Consider the following 27,452-nt stretch of genomic DNA (forward strand, 5'->3'; position numbering starts at 1 on the left):
TCGTTGCACAAGATACATGAACTTGTTATAAGCTTGTTACAGACAATGTCAGTTGAAATTCCGTGGAGCTTATTTTCCCATTGTTACTAGCACTGAATCTTATAAACTCGTGTAACGTTCTACAACGTCTTCACATAATCTCCCTGCATCCTCATTTCTTGCGTTTCCCTTGGGCTAAAATTTATAGCGACGCGTTCCCGTCGGACGTTCGCGATTGTCGCGGGTTTAAGGCGAGCAGCGAAATGCTCGCGAGAACAAATGCATTCTCGCGTTTGTTTGCTCGTTTACTTCAAAACGCGTCCATTAAGGGCGGGCTGAATAGCCGTGCCAAGAGAGAAGAGAGGAACTTTCTCTCCGGGCAAATCGCTCGTCATAAATTTGTCTGCCGTTGCCTCGGCGCCTTCGCAGCCGATGGCATACTTCGATGCAGAAAACTTGACGATAAGCTCGGCATATTCAAATATTTTTCCGTTAGCTTTGGCGGACCTCGAACCGAGACTAACGAGAATTTTTCCTCGTTGAACTTCCTCGGCGACATGTCCCGCACGGTCAACCTATTTTTATTTTAGCGACTCCTAAATCTTGAAGTGGCAGCAGGAAGAGTTCTTGTCAAAGAGTTCAAAATCGTACCGGAAATTTTATTTCAGAGGTTGGAAAAATGCCCGATAATTTGTCGGTGTCACTAAGAAAGAATCGTAATAAAAAGTTTGAAAGATTGTCGGGATTATTCGAAAGACGATGAACGATATTCAAAAAGACAGTTAAAGAAAGAATATAACCGTTGAATTTTCTCTGAATTTTTTTGACACTGATCGAACTTTAAAAACTATGAAGATAAGACCGACGAGCTTCCATTATTGTTACTCTGTGCCCTACTTTTTATGAAATGTTTAGGTGCTTTTTTTATCATTGAAACATGCTTTTAAATACAATTTAATAGTATCGTAAAGATTAAAATCATTTCAGTCTTTGATATTTTCTTATATTGCAATTTTCACTTTCTCGATATATATTTTTCATTTCATATTATTTTAAATATTTTTCTGTTACATATAACTTTTTGTTCCATATTTAATCGTTATATTATCTCTTTAGTTTATTTTGTATGATTTGTGTTTTTTCGTTATTATTTAAACATGTTTAGACCATATAGAAATAATTAAAATATCAAGGCTCATTTGCAATCTGACGAGGTCACTATAGTGGTTTCCATTCTCTGATTCTCAGCACGGTTACACAGAATAAAAGGATTAATTCGTAATGTCACGAGCACGTACCACATTCAATTACACAGAGGCAATCCACAAAGGCTCTCAGATATCTCGAGATCTTGAATTTGGAGTTTCCTCGTTAAAATTCTTCGTTATATCGGTTCATCTCTTTTATTTTGATTATGTTCTCTCTACCATCACCACAGATTATAAATTCATACGATATAATTAATATTCTCTGCGGTTAATTTGAATTAAATAATAAATGTGACATTTCGATACATATGTTTAAACGTATCCCAAGCTTTTGTACGCGTACATGTGTAGTAACGATACAATTTCCACATTTAATATAAACCATATTGCTTCTTTATTTAAAAATTCATCTATACTACATTTAATAATTAATTTTAAAATAAAAGTGAAGAGGGGGAGGTTTATCAAACTAAAATGACTCAAATTAGTCAGGATTAATTTTTTTCTTTTTCTTCTGCGCATATTGTTAATTTTTCTGAAATTAATTTCTACTTTATTATTTTGTCTCATCGAAGCGATTATATTTTCTTACGAAAATTATATAGCATAAAAACTGGAAGTGTGAATAATAATTCAAGGGCGAATTCAATTATTGAAAACCCTATGAGCCATATCAATATGTTGAGATCTCTGTTAGTGGTCATCCACGAATGGTGCGCTAGTGTTGGTCGTTTTATAGATGCTCAGGATCGATGTGTGTCCCCACTGTGTAGCGAACATGTACGTGTGGCCGATTGTATGCGGCCGTACGTGCTTGAACCCAGTCACCTCAAGGAAAATTACTTTCAGGAATTTACCAGGATTTCCGTGTACGTTTCATGGCTATATATAGCGTGTCGTAGATCTTCCGAATTTTTTCCAAGCATGATCGAAATGGGATCTTTGGAGTTTCGCCCATCTCACAACAGTATATTGGATTCCTTTGCAAATAAACACGTTTAACATTTCTAATACTTTGTTAATAATAATTATGTAAAATGTAATATATTAATTTTGTTACAAATGCAGTCATCTGTAACTATGGTTATTTTCATATCTTCTGTTCGAGCACTTTTATACATATATTTTTCATATTCTATTTACTAATAATTCTCTTATTATATTATAAATTAAAATTTTACTATTTATTTTGTAACAGATGTGCAAATATTTGTAAATTATTTTACATATCTCTATGTCTATACTATTGTACTTTATATAAAATAAAATATATAAAATTGAAAAAAAAAATTAAAACATTTTTTAATTCTTACGAAAAGGGAACATTGTTTCTGATGTAACTTTTTATATGTTGTATTTTTTAATTATTAAAATTTTAATTATCGTTATATAATCTCGTGAAAATTGATTTTATGCACAGCATATTGTTAAATTTAATAATGCAACCCTTTACCATATAACCTTTCATAAACATCGAGTATAGTCCTATATGTAGTATAGTTATACAAAGCGAAGTACGCTATAGTGTTTCGCGCAGACGTTATTATCGAAAATATATATATATTATATATATATAATATATATTATATATTATGGGAATAACGAAGCACAATTGATTTCGAGAAAGTGGGAAAATGATTTAATAAATCGTCCATTTCTTTTTTTTTGATTGGAGCAGTTCGTAACTCAAGCAGTGATATTTTCTTGTGTGCGTATGGTTCTTTATATACGTGCAAACGTTGGATGTTAGGGATAACAAGATCATAAGCCGCAGGCTGTAACAAGCTCCATCGAAGTAACGTCGTATATCAAAAGATTCCCTTCGTTATTCCAACCACGTCGATCTTATTCTCCTAAGTAAGGAAAGAAAGGCTTTTTCATCCCAACCCATTTCGTCATATTTAAGACGGAGGTTTGTTACGTTAGATTTAGATAAAAATAAATATTTTTTATCATTCTTGAGTTACGTTTTTTTTCATATCAGTTACTAATACAATTCCTAATTTTTTCTTCTTACTTTTACTTCCACGTTGCTATACGTATGTATATTTGTATGTATAACATTGTTTCATCATACTCCGAACATAAACTAAATGCACATAATCACTTCGATTACTAGTAATATCACGGTAGTAGTGCGAGGCATTATATTTGTAATTTCTCTTGTATTCCGCGATGCATTGTTAAAGAAGTCTCTTATTCACGATCTCGTTTGTAATTCGCCGATAGTCCACGGCGAGTTATTAACGCTCTCCCTGTTCGCTTTTGATTGTTCTTCTCCAAAACGCACGAGCGGATCTAGGAAAATCGAAATCCCGCTTGAAATCTAGGAGACTAACAAGCAACACACGTTGATAATCAAGAACTGGAGTACGTAATCCTCGTGCGATCGGCGTAACAGTCCCATCCCTCTCCTTCATCATCCTCGCGAACAAAGCATAAATCACAATGCGACGAACATTCGTTATACGACATGTGGAGCATGAAATATGCGGACACTGTCTGTCGGCCAACAATATAGATGCTTGATGTGTGTAGGTGCGCGTTTCATGCGTGGCCCAATGCGACGCGCAATCTAGCGCATGGACGAAGTCTGCTTCGCATCGTGAGAGTAAATTCGTCCGATTGGATTCAGAATTATTCAGATTCAGAGAGGTGGATGCGTAGTAGAATCCCACGAAGATCCGTTATGTGATCGGTACTATCAAGTTTTGGCGGTTCGCAAACGTGTGCCTTACCGAGATAACGGCGGGATGCCCTTTGTAGTGGCCGTTTATCCACCTGTCGACCTGCGCAACCCCGTATATCGAATTACCGTTTACCGAAATATCGTAATGCGAGGTGTAGTGCTTCTGTCAGAGATGAAAGGGTTAATGGATAGCTGACATATACTCCGCTTTATAGAATTTAAATGTACTTGTTCGCTAGTTACCCCGGAGTATCATACACAATCCAGAAGAAGAATGATGAAACTTCTGTTTCACCATTTAGTGATTTAATGAATTGAAAAAAAAACAGAGTATTAAAAATATCAAGAAAAGAGAGAACTTTACCGTATTAGTAAAATATTATTACTAATTGTATTAGATATCGTTATAAAAAAGTGATAGCATCGTGGCAAGGAACCTGATAGTGAACGAGGGATATTGAAGAGAAAAAGTTGACATATAAAAATACCAGTTGAGCTCGTGGTGTCGAGTCATTCAGTCGCATCGCGCGTAGTCACGCAACTCACGTGGCCTAACGTGATCGCGCGCCTACGCTAGTAGACTCACGTGACTGGGCTTATTAATTCTCGGCATGCGACAAAACCAGATTTACAAGATTCGTGATCGCGTGCCTTCTCGTCTCTCCGCGTCTCGCAGATGAGGGATGTCATAATTTCTTGTCTATTTTGTCCTCTTGTTTATCAAGAAGAGAACAAGAGGGAAGAGGATGCTCGAATATTATCGTGTAATTGAAATTTCCTTAATTATGGATTATTGATTAATACAGATCTTCGACGGAATTAATGAGGAAAAATTAAATCTTGAAAACAGGTAAACATCTAAAGTATTTTATAAAATTATAAGAAATAAATTATAATATACCCCATATATAGTTTATATAAAATTTCGATTACACCAGTAAATTAATTGAGTTTTTGCGGCATGCATTCAGAAAATAGAAATTAGAAAACTCTTTTCACGAGAAACATGAGAAGCACATTAAAAACTTGCGATAAAATCATAAAATATGCAATTCTTTGGAAACCTCAAGATCGTATAATCTCGATTCTTTTTTTCTTTCTTTATCGCCACTTACATGCAACTTACGTTCCCTTCGACGAAAAAGTTTGCGCGTGGAGGTTTTGACGCGCGCCGAGATTTCAGTCATAATGAGATTTCAGGTGAACAATAGTGTCGTCGCATTTCCCTAATGCAATTCGCCGCTTAAATATTTTAATAAAATTCCTTTTCCTTAGTCCCTCTCTTTCTCTCTCACTCGACGAGAAATCTTTACTTAACCCATCCATTTCGTGTTCCGATTTCTTTCCCGCTTTTTCGCTCGTTTTTATCAACTGACTTTTTACACTAGACTAACTGGCAACAAGTTATCGGATTGGCTACAATTTCCGTCAACGACTGTTGGCTCGTACTCTATCTGCGACATATTCTACGTTCTTAAATCCGAAAATCTGTAACTCGAAGAAGAAGGAAAAACTAGGCGACAGCACTGGAAAATTGATTTATTTTTCGTTACTTGATGCCAAGCGAGACAACATTAAAAAAGGATGCGAGTTGTATGATTTAATAGAAAAGTATACATATGTATAATACGACATTAGTATTACATAATTATAAATGTTGAAAAAATTCATAAATCGAGTTATAAATCACAGAATTTGTGAACATCTCTAATATTAGTTATCTTAAATTCAAGCATTTACCTGTTTTTTTAACTCGTTCCTTTTTTTACATATAAATTTTCCAAACTAACTTATATTTCCAACTCGTCTTTTTCCAAAGAATTTTTCGCAATCCTAGATTTTCTTTCGCTGACTATTCAGGCACGAGCATAAAGTCGGTTACATACGGTACTTCTCCACTTTCATGCTAATTTTCCTGCTTCTATCTGCATTTTCTTCTTTTGGACCGTCTGTACCAACCTCTTTCTCCGCATATTTCGCTCTCCTTTCCATTTTCCCAGCCTTTCATACGCAACCTTTGCAAAGCATCCTCGTACTTGGATATCCATTCTTATTGACCTGAAACGAAGTTTTCGCGACTTGCTGCGAAGAGAATTGCTTGCTTTACGTATTTCCTGCTTACGTTTGCAACATTCGAGTGGTACATACCGTTAAATACACGTTTGAAATAAGTTTCGCAGATACACAAGATATATGTATTTGTTAAAGACACGTGACTTTTGAATACGAAATACTCAAGACTCTATTATATATTTGTCTATCTTGATTTAACTTTCGGACACATTTTGTTATATAAATAATTGTATAATTTAAATGGAAAATAATACTAGACGTAATACAGTGAAATATCCACGTGCGTTTCACAGGGTGTCTAGTCATTCTTGAAGTCTTTGAAGTCCTTGAAATGTTCTGGAATTTAGTTCTCTAAAAATCCTGGAAATGTACTTAAATTTGTCATAGATCCTTGATGTTTTTTCGTTATGTTAAAAAATATTTTATCTTACTTTGTAAATAATACAGAATACTTTTATTTAGGAGTCCAAAAATATGTGTTACGCATAAGTTATTTATAGATTTTAAGCGCTCAAATATAATATAAGAGAATATTGTATCTAATATTGGTAATGCATGTATTAATTTTCATTAACATGCAATTATGGACTTTATGAAGAAAATAAAGTTTTTAGTTTCTTGTACATCTTTATTATACCATTGGAAAATCGTACAAATTTCCTTGAAATGTCCTGGAAATGTTCTTAAATTTCATTTTCAAATTTTACTAGACACCCTGATTTCAATACAATGTATGTCATAATGTGTTAATACGAACTGCAACTTCCGTGCAGTAACCATAAACACGGTTGCAACATTCTGCTCGTAGACATATGTCGATAGCGCGGCCAACATAATGTGTGGATCTCAAAAGGTCGCAATATATCAACGTTAGAAGAGGCAGTATGTGTGCGGATCCTGTTTATCTATTTTTACGAAAACTTGCCCGAAAGCAAGAGAATCCGTCCGCAGCAACAGATAAATCAAAACCGGCCGCGAAAGTTTTAAGTGCCCGAAAACTGCGTTCAGGCAAACTTTGTCGCGGCTATAACTCCGCAAACCGAATCATAAAATGAATTTGCAATACTTAAAATCGCACACAAATTTAAAAAAAATTGTATATTGTTTAAAAAATTGCCATTCTGTTATACACAGCCCTACTTCAAAGATATTTTGGCGCACGTTCTTATTAATTTATAACAAAAATTCATGCATAATTTTTATGAATTTAAAATAATTATGAGAGATACAATTATATATTGCTTAATTCGATTTTTGTTGCGATAAGGATTACATGATATTTATTATTTTACGAAAATCTGACTCACTAAGTTTCTGCTGCTTCATCGATTACTTCGATAAAATTGAACTCGAAGGTATTGCTGTATATGCAAGAAAAAGAGAAAAGTAAATAGGAAAATCCTACTGACAGACCGGATATGGTTTAATCAGAATTTTAACAAAGCACGTTGAAATGAGAAAATAAAATTTAGAGCAACCCCGATGTCCGCGAGTTACACGGAGAGGAATATGCGCGAGATAGATTAAAGCAGATATTACGTGGATTGATTCCAACCAGCGGAAAACGTACCGGAGGAAGCCGGGGGGCGAAAGAAATTTAAAATTGAAATCCGGTTAAAATGTCAACGATGCCCGGCTTGTTATCGCTTGAATTTTTCAAAGAGAGGATCGGCTGGCAGCGCAATCTAAATCTTTCTTCTCTCCCTCCATTCTATCGATCTGACATTCTGACTAAGCACAATTAAGGATTTAGCATATTAAAGGAGACACGAGATGTCCAAACTGATCGATGAAATCAACGAATTTTGTTGATTCTCCCCATCTCCCTTTTATTTCATTATTGATTTTATAAATACTTCGTAAATTAATGCTTTTTCTCTTCCGAATTGTTTTGGCTCAAATATGATCACTTTTGTCCTCGCATAGAATCCAGGGATTATAAAAGCGAAGAGAAAGATAAAAGAATAATGAGAGAAAAAAAGCATGATGGAGTATACGATATTAGAAGTAACCGGTGCAGTCATGCCATTCTTATTTTGTGCCACATGTATATTCCAGCTAACATTTTATTATATTATATTCCTTTGTACTGGCCAGCCGTGGTTACAATTGTTTGGACTCCTTTTTCCTGTCATCTCGTTTCTCTCATTCATCTTTCTCCTCTTTTTTGTTTATATTTTCTGATCGCTCGTACATGCATTGTTATTCACTGAAAGCTCATTAATGTATTCAGATAATAATGCGACATGTAAGATGATGTCACTATTTTTCGTTAATATTTAGTTAATAAAAAAATTTAAATTTTTAACGTAATTAAATAATTGTTTAAAAATATCTTATTATAATTTTTATTTCTCAGTAGATTGACATTTATGGGAAAAGATATATACGTAGTGCTCAGCGCTCATCTCTGTCGAATAAATGACTTTAGGAAGTTATATTTCGTGCGTATCCTGGCGTTTGACACATGCCCTTTTTCATTCTCGTCATCTTGCACTTCTATCTTCTTCCGAAATTGCGCGATATCGAATTTCAGCATAAAAGCAAACGGGTATCTATGCTACACGGGTTATAAAGGACAACAATATTTGCGATACTAGAGTCTTTAAAATAGATATAAATGATAATATTTGTAACAAATATATATATTAATATTTAACTTATAAACATATTTTTTAAATCTCATGCAATTATAGATATTGTCCCTATCTAATCATTTAATCTTTCATATGTTCTATTGTTATTATGTGTAGAACATATTATTAATTATTTTATTTTCTTCTCTTTTATTTTTGTTTGCTTTTCCATGGCAATAATAATCTGTAAAATTGCACTTTTGTATATAACTTTCGATGTAACTTTTTTATTTTTTTAAATCTGTCGTTCTTCTCTTCCTTTCTTCACGTTCGTTATCTTGCTGTTTTTTCTCTCTTTTTCTGCATTGTCTTTCAACTCTTTGCATCATCAAGCTTACAGTCAGGATTAGGGCGCGCGAAAGTACAGTCTGGCGTTAAAGGATGGAAACCGTTGATCCTGAGGATCAAGAGAATGTGCCCCTCCTATTAACGTTTTTCCGAGTGCGAACTCTATTCGCGATATACCTTTTCACTAAGACTCGCGCAATTTCTCATTAGCGTACATATTACAGAATTGCGTAATATTACTATTTAAAAGAAAATAAATTCCAATAAGATGAAGGAAAAATAATTTCAAGACTAACGTAAGAAATTATAAATATCTAAAGTACTTTGCGGGATATTACCAAAATTTTGCATTCTTTCTATTTTTGCATATTATGCAAAATTTTACATAATAATTCTTTATGCAGCTAAATCAAAACTTTTATTTTAATGATAAAAAAAATCCCCATTGCATAAAATTCAACTTTTCGGCGGGGTTAAAAGCATCATTCTGCGCGCGCAGTGATAAGAGTGGATTTATGATATAGTAATAGTCATATAATAGTTATATGTGCGCCATGTAATAAAAAATGAGAGCACACCGCATTATTTTTCTACAGAATATATATAATTGTAATTTCGTGTTTGTGGATGTGTTGTATATGTCTTTTATGAAATATTTTATAAATATTTGTGAAACTAATATTTATATTTTTTTCGGGATAATATTATACATATGTATGGAATATGGAGTTGTGTGATATAACAGGAAATTCTATTAAAATGTAGCGCAAATTTTATCGCAGTATATATTCGTCATGGGTTTTTCGTTCATTCATCTATTGTACGCAATATACATATATTGTGTATTTTTACATTTTGATGAAATTTATACTTGTTAGTGTTAGAACAATAAATACAAATACATTATAGATCAAGGCATTTATATTCTTGATTTTAACGCAATTGAATTTGTTTGATATTTAAATTTTTGTGGATATTATATATGTTGTATAAAAATTTAGCGTAAATATTACAGAATTGCATAATATTTACTATTTAAAAGACAATAAATTCCAATAAGATGAAGGAAAAATATTTTCAAGACTGATGTAAAAATTATAAATATCTAAAGAGTACTTCGTGGGATATTACCAAAATTTTGCATGATCATTCTTTCTGTGATATTATCTTCTTACATTTTTTCTTTATTTTTTTCTTTACTTTTCTTAACTTTTTAATATAATTTTTTCTGGTTTAGAGAAGAGGGATAGCACTATATTCGTTATCCTAGAATATATATATATGAAACCTTGGTACGTGAAAGCATAGTGCTATGCGTAAGAGAAGTCACGTACCGGAAATAAAATATAATCTCGGGTAAAGCTACCAAGACGTGCTACTTAAGGGAGGACACAAAGTGCCGCGATTGAAACGGTTTAAGAAGTAATTACAAAGTTAGGAACAAAATTTTCCCAGTTGAATATATTTCATCCGGCTATGAATTAAAATAGAAACTGATACGTACATTTGGTAGCTTACATTTCTAATCCGAAATATTTGATACGCGTTTCGACATATATACGCAGTTGTCAATATATTGTAATATAGTGTTTATTTGGCTAATTGCTACGATACTAGCATTGATTTATTGTATTAAGTTCGTTTAATCCCTCGTTTTGATATTACGTTCGATATTACGTGAATGTCACATATTAATGCGATATTAATTACGAGCTGTTTTGGTATCAGTTAAATTATTAACATAATCGCATTATAATTTAATAATGTACGTATAATTGAATTTCTCAATTATTTACATATAAGTATATTGCTTTTGCAAATTGATGACTTATTACATAACTTTAACAAATTGAATTTTTCATATTATCAAACACAGAATTGAATAATAACTCAGCGCAAATTAGAAGAAAAAAATATAATAAAATAACTCGACATTTTAAATTAATAATAGAATATTGCAAGAAATATGGTGAGAGTTTTAATGTTGAATGTTTTTGACATGAATGCGATTGCATAAAGATCGTACAGCTTTACTTAACGAGCTGTAATTATGAATGTTATTCGATAAGAATCCTTCGCCATTTATCAAATTAATCCAGCGAGCGTTAGTTGATTTTCTCTAATTCTACATTATTGCTCGAGGCTTTCCTTATTATAACGTAATTATTCGCAAGAATTGTTATGTTATTAATTAGTTGATGCAACACAGAGTGAAATGACACAATGAACAAAACATGAACGAGTTATTGATGATCGGAGTTTCTTATCGTGGAAAATCTAAAAGACATGAATAGATCAGTAATTACTTCTACTTTGTAAGAGGACAATTTTTTAAATATTTATTCTTCGTTCAATCCCTTTCTTATTTCCAGCCATGAGAATATATATACGTATTCGCGAATATAAGAGAAGTTTTTCACTTAAATTACATGAGGGGATATTTTTTGTTAAGATTCTCGACTTATTTTAATTTGCAGATGCATGAAAAATTTTCACATTTATTTTGGAATTGTAGATCAAGATGAAAAATAAGATTACATGGAGAAAAAGAGAAAACGTTTACGGAAAATATCATATATGTCTTTTGTTACACATTACTTTTGTGATTACATAAAACATGTAAATTGAATAAATTAGATGTTATGAGCCACGCAGAAATTTAATATTTTTAATAAACATATCTCTCTTTGACAAATTCTTAACTCTCTTTCACTCTTTTTCTCTTTTTATAAAAGTCTTTATAAATATTTCTTTTAGTAATAAATATGATAGAATAATGGTTCACAAAATTTCATAAATTTTATAAACACACACGATGTGGGTCCATAAATTTACTTTTAAATAAATTATAAAATTTAAGTGCATACATGTGTGTTGATGCGTTAGTCGTTATTATCCACGATTATTTTCTATTACCGAGCTTCGTAAATTAATGGCTCTATGGTATTCAAGTTTTATACGCTCCAGCAGAAATTTAAAGCGCGCTAAGGGGCCGCCAGAGCCGAACGGCGACTGTCACCGTAACAATAAATACTTTATCGTATTACGTTTGAGCGCGGCAACTGCCAAATCTAGTTAACTTTTTCTGCTTTTTTTCATCGCTACACGTTGATCCTTCCTCATTGTGCAATACGATGCGATCTGTTTGAGAAACCGGGCGTATAACACATTTTGATACACATGCTATCGATTTTATCTCAAAATGTACAACAAATATTCCATGTACAAGTCGCGTATCGCGCAAAATCATTTTTTCCTAAGATAAAAATATTTACAAATTTAAATATTATTTTATTAATGATTATTAATGAAGGATGTGTAAAATTTGAGAGTTTAGGCGAATTACGCCACACTAGCGAATTAATTCCTTTGAGTGGAAATTGGTATTCGCCATTACGATTCCTCAGAACGAGTTATGCATTCCTAGAATCCATAGCATGCACTTGCCTTCTATTATTTGATCCTTTGTGCTAGTAACAGCAGCAACTACCCGCAGTTACCCTATTGTTCGTCGGATAACCGGATAATCAAATTATCGTGTTATTCACCATTTCGCTATGTGATACCACAAAGCGGAATACGCGGATAACCGTCTTTCCTTAATTAATATTTAATTGGAGATTTTCTTTCAGAGACGATTCAAGGTTTTTCGGGGATATATATTAGGAAAATGATAATTCCGCGCGCGCGCGCGCGCGATAATTTTAGTTAATTCTCGCCACTTCACACGAACAAACGCACCAGACATTTCTGCGGATTCTTTGCAGTTCAAACAGATCGGGAATAGTTTTTCTCCATTGATCGCCCCCGCTGCACGCAGGAGGATCGACGACGACGTTCAAATCCCGTTTATTTGATTACCTCTCGTTTAATCGAGGCATTCGGCCCGAGAATGGGATTTCACCGAATCGTCCGTCGTGTTCGAGACCTGAGGAGCGCGTTTATATGCGGGAGCGAGAGATGCGATTAAGCTGAAAAATCGACTCGATTGAAAGCCACGTTTTTCGTTCACGAATAACGTCGACATCATTTTCCCAGCGAGAATAATCGTAACTCATCGCGTTAGAGTTTATTATCTCCCGCATGATGGTATGATGAAAAATTACATTTAATTTTTTTAAACAAATAAAATAAAAATTTCTCAAAAATGTTACGCGCAAGTCTTAAAATTTGCGTGGATTTACCCTACGAATTCATTAAATGGGGTAATTAAGGCTCTTTATTTCTATCTATACTGCTGTAACGATAAAAATTTACTAAATGCAGCGCATAGAGATACAAAAGATCGTTTACACGATAATCTGGAGAGTCTTAGAGTCCTTCCCCTTTCGTTCTTTTCCATTTTATTTGACAAAACGAAAGGAATTAACTCCTATCGTCATTTCTCGTTTACTTCCCTGAACGAAATGAAACCTGCAAATCCAAAGAGACGGGGCCTCGTCTTTTTAATTGGTTCGTAGATGAGATAAGTTATTAAAGAGAAAGAGAAAGAAAGGATAGGAAAAGAAAAATGATAAGAAGAAGAGACCGAAGCAAAGTCAGTGGGAAAGTTTGCATTAAGAATGCTAATAAGGGGAAAAAGATATCAAACGAAGAAACGTTTCTATCTTTTATCTTGTACAGGAGTTCGTTATCTTCCTTCGTGTCAAAGCGTAAGAAATTTTTAGAATTTGACGTTGCAATTTTGATAGAGAATATATTTTTTTAGATCAAGTCGCTCTAATAATGAGATCTTTTATATCTTTTTTTCACTAAACTCATCTATGATAGAGATATTATTAAGAATAATGATTGAATATATATTTCCTTTTCACAAAAGATAATTTTACCAAAATATAACATATTTTCACGATAAAATTTTGTTCTAAACAAGATACTCTAACACACCCGAAAGAAGAAGTAACTAATGCGGCAATAACATTCGATAATATATCGGTTACAGGAGCAATTTGTACTGGGAAAAAGTAATCAAACCCGCGCGCGCTCTCCAAATAAACTTTAATCTGATCGTACCGGGGAGTTGCGTCTTTATTCATGTCTCGCGATGCGCAACGCTTTTCACTAGGATACGCTTCGTCCTCTCGCACGTAGGCGGAACATAACAACGGTCGGACGAGATTAAACCCGGTCTGAAGTCGATCGTTGCAGCGCGGCGAGGCAATAATTTTTAACGGTACCGCGATTTTTACCGTGAGCTCGCGCGATATTTTATTACCACTTCGACAAACAAGCTCGATCGTTGCTATATAGCTGTTGGGGCGTAGCTCTACACATATACATGAATATATACCTACCGAGGGAGACTCGCGCGCGCACGGACCCGGTTTTGTCACGGCGAAAGTTTCGCCGGTGTCAAGGAACTTTCATTCAACTTCCGCACGCCCGTTGGATCGTGTTCCTGGATCGTCGAACCATCTAATAGACTTACACTTACACGCGCGCGCAAGTATGCAGTTCCGCCCCGGGGTGTGGTGCGCACCTCGCCAGAGTTGATGCTTAGATGGTTCCTCTTCGACAAGCGGGTACTTTCTACTTCGTCATGTCGTAAACGTGATGCCTGTAGATGGCAACGTAAACGCAGAATGGGATAGAGGCTGGCGAAGTACGCGGCGTCGATAGTGCTTTATTGTGTACTGTATCTAATAAGCGTATGCGGCGGAACTCTCTCTCTCTCACACGAATGTCGATCTTAAGAGCACCGGTATACACTTTGAATAACAATGGAACGTTTTGCGGAAAAGCTTCGGATTTGTTTGATTTTTGAAACGGAGATTTATTTGTAATATCGCGTTTAGCGAATGTACGCACACACGTCATCGGGATATATCTCGATGAATATAATACAATCGCGATGCAATTCGCGACATTATTCGGAACGAAAACATAGACGGTAAAGCTGACGGAGCTCACGTAACGTGACACGCGATTGTATTTTGGCATTGAACGTCGCCGAGAGCCGTGAGAGCTGGCCGCACACGACGTGTAAACGCGCGCACGCCCTGGAAATTTGCAAGTAAATGGCAATTAATCAGTGTCCGTATGAATGGCCCGTTGCCGTTAATTTGTCATTTCGTGCCGCGACAATTTGCATGCGACTGTCCACCGGTCATCGAATTTGCTGTCGCGCCACGCGTGCAGCAACGCTCGGTTTCTGCCGAGTACCCTCGCATTTACGAAGGGCTCTTAATATTTGTCTAATGCGCATAAAGTGGAATTCCGGTTACGTCGCACGTGGAAATAGCGCGGTGTGAAAAAAGTGCAATTTTCTCTTCCCCATCCTCTCCTTTATGGAAGATATCTTCCTTCTCAGCTTTTCGATAAATTTACGGATATTTGAAGCTTTACATTTTCTTTCATATATATCCTGTCTCTTGGATCCGCACAAATAGGATTTCGCGCGATTTATTAAGTTTGCGATAGCACATACATATATAATTGTTCGTTTATTTCATATAAATTTCTCTCGTACATATACATATATGTAACCTGTCGCAATGAAAACTTGAATCGCGAGATTAAACGAGAGGATAGCGAGAGAAATGCGATGAAAAGTTCTACTCTTGATCTGTATTGAGTTCCGTCCTCGTCATTCGTCTCTGCGAAAGCTTCGATACTTTTTTAGTTCAAAGGCGACTTCTCCTACCGCGTTACCTCGCTGTCACCATTCGTGTCGATGGTGAAGAAAATTTCGGAATACCTCGAAACTTTATCGGTACTCTTTCTGTTAGCTCGAAGCGCGAAAAGCGCTATCCCGCGGCACATGAACGGTTTCCCTCGCTCGGAAACTTTTATTTCGCCGTTCCGCCGACATGGACTACAGGAAAATGGAGAAAAAAATGTGCAGCGAAGGGAAAAAAGTACGTGCGGAGATTCGTCGCTTTCAATGGCCATTATTTCTATGCGAAAACCACGAAACGGTGAAATATTTTATATATTTACGAAAATGCGTTAATTTTAAATGACATTACAATTTGTAGTTTAGCGCTCGATAGAAAATCTCTATCTCTTTTTTGTCACATTTTTTTCAATTATTTTTCTCTAAAAGAGACAGAAAAAACGGAGCCAACAATGATTATGTTCAATTTAATTCTTCGTTTATCTCAAATATTTTCGCAGCAAAGTGACTTAGATTTAGTTGAAGGAATTTTTCGCATGAATTTACATGGGGAATTATTCGCTTTAAGAATTCGGAAGCGAACGAGTCGAAGTATCCTAGTTTTCTCAATATGAGTCCGCATATATACTCGAACGAAATGCCTTTCTCATCTTTGCACAACATGTTTTCATATTCCGTACTCATCCGTGTTTGCTTCATACGTTTGCCTTTCCGTCCTTGTTTTGCATTAAAAGTAAAATATTCAATAAAATCCACCGGGGATTCCTTAAGTCCGATGACGGAAGAGGAAGGAGGAGATGAGAGCGGAACTCCCGATGAATCGGCGGGCTCGGTTTAGCGAACTGTGGAAGTGAATTTCTTCTTATTCCGAAGTATTCGACTGTCGTCCCATGGCGTACGCGCAAGATCGATTCCCACCGTTTCCACTGTTGACTGCGAATGCATTCGATGTAAAATGCAGAAAACGATCAGAGCGGTATACCGTAGGACGAATAGCGGAATGTCAGGGACGAGGTAGAAGGGGAAGAAGGAGATTTTAGAGTTTGAGTTCGAGAATTTATGGAAATGTATTTTTCCGCGATGCGAGTGTTGGTTGGCGCGCATTTTTACACGTTTCCTTACAATCACGAATATATTACCGGCGTTCTGGAAAATTGTTCAACTAACGCTCGACTACGCTCGACCAACGACTGATTAAATCTTCTGCTTGTTTTACACAATTTATATATATTTTGAAATTAATATTGTATGTATTTCAGTATTTTTTTATTCCCGCGTGTATGTAATATAAATGTGCATATATAATTTGATGAATCTATTCATTGATTTAAAATGCTTGGAAAAAATATAAAGTTTCCTGTAATTTTATATTATTAGTAATTAATTAGAATATTTAAAGAATTGAGAAGGTTGAGAATTTTGATGCTACGTATCGTCTAAGAAATTTTTCGTGTAAAGTGGAATAATAAATTATCATGTTAATTTCCATTTTCTCTCTTAGCGTTATTTATGCAGAAGCATAAACCATTCTTCCTCTCTTTTACATTTGTTGGAATAATTGCGCATCGCTCTCCCGTACACATTAAACTCATCTAGTTAAATTAATATTTTCTTATAATGCATATTTTTTATCGAAAAGCTTGCTTGTCATAATAAATCGTTTTTTTATTTCAAATATTTTTGAGGCAAAAATAATATTGAATAATTTTTAGTGCAATAAAATAAATTTCAATTTTATCAACTACAATATTAACATTATTTCAGGTTTTTTAAAAAAAAATATTTTTTATAATTTATCGACATGCATGTATATTAATTTGTAAAATTAAAAGCGCCATTTTATAATTATTCGTATAAATAACTTGCTTATCAATTACGACAAATACTTTTCGTTTCTGTACAAATGTCTGAATTTATATTACATATTAACCTTTAAGGATAAATACGATGTGACTAATACAAGTAGCATTAATATCTCCTTTGTCATCGGAATAATTTTGCACATCCATTGAATTCAAGTTATGTCCGTAAAGTCCGCGAGACTCGGTATCGTAAATTATGATATAGCGAGACAGGGATTGGGGTGAAATAGCTCGGAGTTGTGTGTAACAGGACGTGCACTTTCTAACTTGATTATTGCTTTCATCGTGATATATGCATATATGTGTGCGCGCGCCATCATTCAGTTTGAACCAAGCTTCCTTTCGAGAAAAGTTTTCATAAAAGAAAATCGGTTTAATTTTCTCAACAATCATATTTGTTTTTCTCTACAATTGTTTGAGATACAAGTAATTAGCATAATAAATCGCCGTACACTTTCCTAGTTTTTGCTGCAATTTCAAGATAACGCACATTAATTCGACATTCACGCAGAATTTTATCATATTCATTTAAACGCTGTTAATTCAGCGATTTACATTCAGACGAATTAATACAATCAACACCTGCAAGGGCGTTATTCGCGATTATTTATGAATTTGTGATATCGTATCAGTCATGCTGTAATCGTCCGCGCGGATAATGCGGATAAAATCTACATCGAAATGCTAAAGCACGCAAGCTGCGCGCTCGCTAACGTGCAATCTCTCGTTTGCTATCGCTTTAATCGATGTCGCTTAATACGTTACTTTCGCGTTACATGAAATTAATTCCATTACCGCGGCGATCACACATAGAGACGTCGGGGGCGAAAGAGCGAAAGGGAGAGAAACGTGGAAATCGTTGCGCCCTATTTGCGTTGGCACGCATAATTTCGGCTTACTTCCGCTAATGAAGGAGCACAAACACACAATACGCAACACACGCGTACGCGTGAAAACCCATACAAGTATGCAAGACCCTCCTCCATGCGTATCCCAAATATTGGCCCTGAAATAATATCGACAACGCTGTTGCCCTTGGCGGCGCCCTTCGGCGAATTGATCGAATTGCGCTGGGGGTGCGCGGCAACGAGTTCGTTCAATCAATTCCACGCGGCGTGATTCGAGCACGGTTCGCGCAAACGAGAGCAAATTATTGTCGTATCGACGATAATTGAGCACGGCCGCCTAATAAACCGCCGTTCGGATCGCCGACTCTCTTCGTGGATGGCTTCGGGTCATGGCAATTAAATCGGCGACTATCGTCGGGAGCCAACGCCCCGTGTGTGTGTATATATATATGTATATATGTCTATCGCAAAAAGGGTGCATCACCAGCCAGTTTCAGTCAACATATATGTATATGTATGTACGTATATATATAATCCGGTGTTACGTTTACGCCTGGAATTAATGCCGAACTCGAATGAACTCGTGTGGTCGGACGTGCGGACAGGAAATAATCGCATCGAGGCCACGGTTAAGCCGAAAAGTTCATTCGATAATAACGCGGGCTTTCCGCGACGAACTGTTATTGCTGAAGTTAATTTATGGCTCGGCGAGAGACGCGTTTAAAGCTTTATTGGAAGAACTTCGTTGCTCTTCGACGTTACGTCGCTTACGTCGACGGTATAGTCCGGGAATGAGGGTCGAACAGTCGCGCTTTCTGAACTTTGCGATAAGTTAATAACGTGGGACGCTTCAAGATCGTGCGCTTTATATTAACGCTCCTCTGCGATGGATCGGTATTACTCGTTTTTAGTACAAGCGAAACTGTTATTCGTCACATTCGACGAGGCGAGTGTCTCGTAACTGATAACCTGATGCTGAGTAAAAATTATACGACAAAGTTGCGATTGTAAGTACGTTCAACGACTCTTATCGGTCTCGATAGTTTCAATAAGAAGTTCCTATACGAGATCGATAACAGCGCTCATGCTTTTCTGTCATTTGATACTATCAGTTGTAAATTAATTATTCAAGTGTTGGTAATGTATAAACTTTATTTTTATATTTTAGTATTATATTATCTAACTTATATCAAGATGGAAAAATGTTATATCGCGAAATTATATGCACGACATAAATTGAATTATATAAAAAAAAATATATATATATATATTTTTTTTATATAATTCAATTTATGTCGTGCTTTGTACATATAAAAATCAGATTGTAAAAACTATCAGATATAGTTATCCGAAACTGAGGAAAAGTTGTCCAATCTCCCGTTAGTCGGTAGCAAAGACAGAGACGCCTCAAAGAGCTCGTTCATGCGGCAAGATAGGAAACGTTGACGCAACACGAAGGCGTGGATAGTTCATGCGGGAGTCAGATCGCAATCGCGAGTGCGTCGAGATTATCGACAAGTTGCTCACTCGTGTTCCGAACTCGACCTGTCTAAACTAAGAAACTTTGCTGAAGACGCGGCAAGTTTTCGCGGTTAGTCGTCCGATAGGAAAATTTGGAAAATCAAGAGTATAGACTGTCGTGAAAATTTTTTCAATTAATTACTGATTATTAAAATGTAGGAATGCAGGAGAAGGCCGGATGAATTTAGTTGACTCAGGAAAAGAAGTCAGGTTCGGAAGATATATATATATATATGTTTATTGCGAGTCGGAAACGTCTTCGCTGTCCAAGTCCCGGTTCTACTCTATCTTCCTTCCGCCGCCTCGATATTGAAGATCTTCTGCCGGTTCGTGAGAGAATGCGTGCTTGTATCTCGATAAAACGCTCCGAAGATGATGTTCTCAACAATGTCTGTCTCGATTCCCAAAAAGTCGGCATATTTATACCCGGTGTTAAAACCTTCCCTACCCGAAACATCGGACCAATCAGAATTACCTTCGTTCATCGCGCAGAACTGTGTTTTCGGTTTTCTCGACAAACAAAGGATCGCTCAGAACGCTTTCAATAATAAATATTACAAATAAATAAGTACCCGGCACGAGGTCGACAAACAAAACACGTAAATCAGCTAATCTCATCGTCGGTTAACGTCTTTATAAAATGCCTACACGTGTCATTTTTAATTGTTGTTGACGATCCTTTTAATAATTAATTTTATGTGATTATTAGCACTTTTTTCATTACATTTTTTAAATAAAATAACCTATACAATAACATTTGATTCATATCCATTAAAAACTGCATACATTAAAAAATGACAGCTGATTAATTCAGCAATTTCCCATGGGCCACTTTATATACACTTTACTACAAGAAGAATTTTGTGTTAGTACTCGGAGATGTGCCGCGGTTATCTCGTTTCGCGCGACGTCGTGTGACGTTAAATACACCGAGACGGCGCGTAAGTAGTCGCGGACGTTGGTGTTCAGACACGCGTGGCGACGGTGAAGTTTGGCCCGACCAGCTGTGCGCAAATGTATCGTCGTTATTTGTTCCTTAGTAGTTTCTTCCCACGTTTTCTTGCGGTCGCCTACTACTAGACACAGTGTGTTCAATTTTGCTCGGGTAAGACCGCACCGGATAACCCAGACGACCCTAAAGAAAAAGTTGGAAGCGTGTAAGGCTGAAATTCACGTGGGACGTTGAGAAAAGTTTGTAAGAATAAGATTTCTTATTGTGTTCTGTTGGTCGTCGAGACATACTAACCCGAATTATCCTAAATGTGTTAGATAAAACGATTATCGAGTAAAAAATGTATGACATGTTTAGATAAAGGAATACGTTTAAATATGTAGAAGAATCCTAATGAAACTGTTTAAAGAATAAAAAATCTTATAAAATGCACAGTTTATCATCATATAAGAGAGCAATTAAGTAACAATAATTTTGTATTTGTTCGTTATAAGTGGGCAGGCTAGCGTGTAATATAGGTCATTTACATCAATTTCCTGTTAAATGTTTAAAAGTAAATTCAGAATTGAAGCAATAAATTGTCATTTAATTACATCCGAATAGCATACATTCGAGTTTGATTTCTCATAGTTTGAGCGCCGGGAAATAAAGTTAACGAGGATAAATACAATAAGCCACAAACTTTCTATGAATGGTCCGTCAAATGCATTGTATTGCGATAGTAACTTCCATTTTCGATCGGTTCACCGTCGATTCTCAATATCGCTATAGCTTAATGAAATTTTCGAAGGTTTCGATTCTGCCATAAATTTCTATCGCCGACAGCGATTTCGTTTGCTGATACACACAAAACTGGACAAAGTCTACGTGGAGTTGAGAGAGAAAGAGAGAGACAGAGAATACTCGTAACTTCATTCTCGACTCATCGTAATTCAGTCCACATGTACGACCCTATTTTCGTCGCAATGATTAAGATCGCCGATTTATTCTATAGATTTATATCCAAGCTTTTCTAAATGCAGTCGTATATGTCGCTCGGGGAGAGCTCTCAAATGTTTTACTCTACTTATTCTGTACAGTTTCAGCAATTTGTCCGCATAAATTTTTATCGTGCAATAAACTTTGAACGCGTTATTTTAAATGCATTAAAGCGATGTGGTTAAGGTCGCCTCAGACCTGAAAAATATGTAAATTTTTTTTCGCGAGCTAAAACCTTTTAATGTCCACATGACGCAGCTTTAATCTAAAACCGTAAAAATGCGGTCCCGTACATATCGTGTGTACTTGCTCACCCAGCTTTTCACGGCTTCCTGCCCTTCCTGTCGTATCCCCGCGTCATCCAATTCCCATCGTCCGCGGTGGTGCGAGAACTGTTCGAGCAAAAGCGACCGGGTAAATATCTTGCAGTGACGGTAAACGAAATTGAATAAACATTTTTCAGCAAATAGAGCCGACAATGGTACGAATTTAAAAGTCGCTGAGACGAGCACAGGTGGTTCCCCTGTCGCTGGAAAAAGCGCCGAACGGAAAAATTGCATTTCGTTTTCCCCTTCATTCCTCTCCTCCCTTCGCATTTCGTTCGTTCCCTTGCATACTTTTCGCTCTATCGCGCCCTTTCCCGCTCGGCTTCTGCCCCCTCTTTATCTCCCTTCTGTCCATCTAGGCTTTTGCATCGAGAGCCACCCTCATAAAGCCCATCGTGATCGTCGTCGACGTCGATGTAATTGACTTTTGCACCCGTTATCCCTCGAGTTTCATCGCTGCGAATTAGTTATAAATACTAATATACGTATGAGTTGGCTAATATATATGCAGCGCAATCTCTGCGCGGTAACGTTTTAACGTGAGATGTGCAATTTTAAATTTGACCAAAAATTCTGATTTAAAGAAATAATATAGTTATATGCAGCAAAATCGAAGCGCGGAAATTGCGATGAATATATATTAAATACATGGAAATGCGTACATTGAATATATTTCCATTGCATTTAGTTTCTGCTCATTGCATTATTTAGCATTAGATTTTACAATATCAAGGCGCATGCAATTTCAATTACACACATCATATTTTATATTTTATTATACATATTTTATAAGATTATTCTATTTAAACATTCGATCGCGGTATAGATTAACCATATAAAACCATATAAAAAAAAATCGAGGTTAATTTTCTCAAGGCATGCTTTTATCATCCTTAGCTCAGAAGTGTTTGTCACACTCTAGCGATCACGCGGTCTAACGGTCTCTCAAACGATCTCTCTAAGAGCTTAAAGGGGATGCACGGATTGTTAGCAATAAATGGCAAAATGCAGGCAATATATACGAGAGCGGAATATTAATTGTTTTGCGAGAATGCTAGGCACGCACATCAAAAACGTAAGTCGTGAAGGAAAGTCGTAAAAAAAAAAGAGGAAGGATTGCAAATCGAGATGCGAAGAAAGGAGGAGAGTTCAAACCGGATTTACGATCGGCTTGGCTTGACAGTTTGTTTCGCGGTGAGATCGTTCCTTCGCCAGGCAGGGATAGGAAAGTCGATCGAGCGCGACGATCGATCACATCAAACGATAAATTAGCGTCGAATTAGTATCCGACGTGTTTACCTCAAGCGTGTTCCCGCGAATGCGATTGTCGGGAAATAGTTTCGCTATGCAAGACCGTGTTCGTTGCGCATATTTAGACGGCTATGAATGTGAATGACCGGGTGAATTCTGAGAGATGTTTCGCTATTATGCAAGCAAGCAACGGATTCAACTTCCTCTCCCTATTACTGAGCCCGCTATGACTATTGACACCATTGTTATAGTTCTTACGTTAAAATTAATTCTAGAATATATAATTGTTCTCTCCGGGGATTCTGTCTAATTATGGAGAAAGCATTGTTTGTTGTAGCAACGAAATTGTGGAAACGTACTTATGCAAGCTTATTTCGCGCGTCTTGTAATATTGAAAATATCGCGCCACATTTCATCGAGGGAAAAGGAAGGTACAGATCATTCATCGATCAGATCGTACATTATGCAAATAATTTTTCATGAAAGTTTCAAGTTCGCCCGTATCTCTCCTCCAAATCCGAGTCTTAAATCACGCCGAAGAATAAAGAAGATAGTGTCGCGGATCGGTTGATCTCGCTATGCATTTATGGATGTCGAACGTACGAAGAAAGCAATATTTTTCGCACAAAATCCATCGTCGTGCTCTCGATCCGCAGACTATCCCTCGTAGCCGTCTATCGCTCGTCTCTCTCTCCATCTTTCTTTTTCTGTACTTCCCATAATGGTCGAGTCTACCATGACCGTCGATTATTGTCCCCGATGGAAAGCTTCAGGTGACCAAGTGCAAGTACACAGGAAAACACGTAGCACGGAAGTTTCCTGCGATTTCCCCCAGGGCCCTCGAATAATTCTACGTCGAAAGTCCTTCTGGAATTCAACCGTCTTTCTTAGGACGTCGAAGCAGTCACGGACGAGCAACGTCGATGCCCGGATTCTCACAAATTCCGGGACTGGAAATAAAATTCGTCTGAGTGCATTGAATTCTCCGACGATATCACGAAGGCATGAATGTCCCCCGTATTGTGACGCGCACTTGGATAACGCGTTGAATTGTTTCTGCGACAAGCGATAAATAGTTATCGAGAATCGCTATTAAGAAAAGCTCGGGGTTAATGACCAAGTCTCTCTTAATCTCTTAACGTTGTTTCGAGGAAACTATAGTGTAACTAATCGAATCTCTTTTTCTCCTTTCAGAGCCCAGTGAAGTATGAAAGTGGCGACGTTCCTGAGCTTCAAGAGAGAGAGAGAGAGAGACCCGGAAGACAACGCGCGATTTATTTACATGCAGCAAACGCAGGCGCTCCACATGCGGAGAGACGCAAATAAATTATTGGTTCGACTTCGCTCGAGCTAATCGGCTTTCGCGACGTGCGGAAAGTCCGAGTCTTTATAAAGAACCGTCGTCCCGATGGTGCATTAAAAAGGACGCGGGAAATTCATCGAAGACGAGGGGATAGAATAAGGGAAGAGCGGTAAAACATTCAGCGCCACCATCATGGATGTACATCGAGCTTACTTATTACGGAAATCCAGTTTGTTGGAATGAGGCTTTCAAGTTTCTATCGCTCGTCGTACTCCACCTTCTTCCGCTGCCATTCGTTCTTCTTTTTTTTGCGCCTGGAGCAGAAGAAAAGATGGGAAAGCTGAAAACTGGGTGGCTTCCCGTTCAGATGGTAGGGAGAAAGTTTAAATGACTCATGGAGAGACTCTTTCGAAAATTCTCTCCGCGCTGTTCTTTAAGTTTCTGTTTTCCCGATGAGAATGAGAAATATATAGAGGAGAGCGCGGAGAAAACGAAGGAGAGAGAGAAGATTAACAGCCACGGCCTCTCTCGAAAGCGTTATTTTTCTTCAGTTTTCTACGCGTCACGCGGTAATGCAATATAGTCGCTACACGAAGTAACGCTCGTATCACGATTCATTTTCGAACTTAAATTAAGTCACATAACTCGAGCCGTTAATACTGCGCAACTTGATGTCGCGTACGCGAATAAATGCCATGAACAATGAATCATTATTCTTGTCACGCTGGGCAGTGAAAAGGGTTCTTACGTTTCCCATAAAAAAAAATTTAAGGAAATGCCATTCCACAAATTTAAGAAAAAATATATGATTATGTGCGCAGAAATTCATGTGCGAATCAGTCTCCTAAAAAAATATTATTTTAATGTTTGTTAATTTCTTCTCTTTCGCAAGGGAATATATTTTTATAACGTTAGCCATCACTGTCGGCAAGAAAAGAATTTTGAGAGGTAACTAATATCGTAGGACATATTTCGAGCATCGATTTTCTCAATAGAATTTCAATCCACATTCCAGCCGGAACGATCGTGCCACGGAAAAATGACGGAAGTGTACGGGCGACGTATGATCGAGCCCTTTGCCGGCAGAGAATCCTTCCAAGATATCATCCAGTCGAGCGATTTCGACCGCACGTCGTAATAAGGAAACGACAGTGACGAAAATCAAAGTGACATTTGTCGAACGACATCGACGAATTCGATTGACGAGCGAAGAAATGCGGAATCCGTCCCTCTAAAGATTATTGCTGGCGCGAAATTTCAATCATGCATCCGTGGCGATTGAGTTTACGGGATTCGAGGACGCGCGTAAGGAAAAAAAAATCTTCCCACAAACTTTCATCTCTCGCTCGTCAACAACGATAATCCGAGATATTTCGACGAGTGATTGTAGTTGTATGCAAACGAGTATAGTGAACGAAAGCTGCGAGTTTCGAAAAAAAAAAACATTCAACAACAATAAAGTGTAAAACGCGAGTGATATGTCAACGTGGTCGTTAAAAATATTTCTCGTCTTTTAAAAACTGTTAACTTACTGCGAAAATAAGCGAAGGGTGGCAAATGCGTGCATGCATCGACGTATCCGACGACGAAGTTGACGGTGGCAGGTCCCGGTGACTTCGTAGATAGAAAAAGGAGGAGAGGATGGAGAAGGATAGGCATTACCGAGCTTACGAGGGCTTCAAGCCGGCGAACAATGGCAATACCTCGTCTCTGAAGAGATCGACCTCGGAACGCTCCAAGGCGTATCAGTCTCGTCAAGTGAGATGTCTGTGTTTCGGCGGTGTGCCGGACAAGGCCAGCCAGCACTCTTTTTTGAAGGGTTTTATGATAAACCTCGGGATATGCGCCCTTCTGGTGGCCTATACCCTCCTGGGCAGCTTTATCTTCCTGGCTATCGAGGGCGGAGCCGACGTTGGCTTACAACAGAGAACTCTCGCCACAACGATAGCCGGAAATCAGCATACCAGGAGAAACACCAGTGCTTGGCTGAAACAAGTAAGAAAAGAAAATCTCTTTAAATCTTTTTAAATAACTTTGTAACATAGCTTTATATTTATATTTAAATTCGCTTGACAACATTTATTTATTGATTTTTTCGTAATAAATATTGTTACACTTTTAATATAAGCAGAAAAATATTAAAATACATCTTTAATATAATTTTCTTTCTCTGAAATCTTTAATAAAATATATCTTTAAATTTCTCTTATTTATATATATGCATATAATTTTTCGTTTAATCTAATCGAGTATAATTACGTACGCAAAAAGAAGTTTATATTATACTTTGATAATAAAATATTAAAAATAGCAATGCATGCAAACTTATATTAATTAATTATACATAAAAATTCAATTTAAATCTTTAACAGAAAATACGAACCAAGAAATATAGTTTTTTCTACAAGAATTTTTTAATTAAAATACCTGCGCTTTTATTAGACGCACTCATCTCTATACGTCCACTACGCTGCGCACTTCGCGCGAGACTAATCGCTGTCGACTCTTGGCGTCACTCTTGGCTTCACTCTTTGCTGTAAAGTTAGTTAGTTGGCGACACTTGCGCAGAGTACCGCGGGGATCAGTCTCACTCAAGACGTGCAGCGTAGCGGACACACGAATCTAATGGAAAAGGATAGAGAGAGAAAGACATTGGATGCGTTTTGCCGGGCTTGGTTCATTCTTGATTGTGAAGTTAGGTTTCGCCGTCAGATGGCGGCACCGCACGGTCTTGCGGTCAGTAGTGGCGATTTGTGACGCCAATTCGGCGATTAGTCTCGCGCGAGATGCGCAGCGTAGTGGACATATGGAGATATACGTGTCTAATGAAAGTGCAGATATTTTGATTGAAAGATTCTCTTGTAGAAATTTTTTTTGTTTGCATTTTTTATTAAAGATTTATTGAATTTTCGTAAATAATTA

General features: G+C 36.8%; 1 protein-coding gene across 3 annotated transcripts in view; it reads left to right on the forward strand.

Moving 5' to 3' along the window:
- The window catches only part of LOC114941005 (TWiK family of potassium channels protein 7), a 213,194-nt gene that overhangs the window by 128,189 nt on the left and 57,553 nt on the right, over nt 1-27,452 (forward strand). For all 3 annotated transcript variants that reach the window (XM_029315822.2, XM_029315823.2, XM_029315824.2), the window contains 2 exons: nt 24,422-24,900; nt 25,546-26,525. In XM_029315822.2, the coding sequence (XP_029171655.1) occupies nt 26,172-26,525 (354 nt within the window). In that variant the 5' untranslated portion in view covers nt 24,422-24,900; nt 25,546-26,171. The remainder of the gene's footprint in view (nt 1-24,421; nt 24,901-25,545; nt 26,526-27,452) is intronic.

This window comes from Nylanderia fulva, unplaced genomic scaffold, assembly GCF_048542155.1.
Source record: "Nylanderia fulva isolate GAGA-0341 unplaced genomic scaffold, ASM4854215v1 Scaffold10, whole genome shotgun sequence".
Taxonomy (NCBI): Eukaryota; Metazoa; Arthropoda; class Insecta; order Hymenoptera; family Formicidae; genus Nylanderia; species Nylanderia fulva.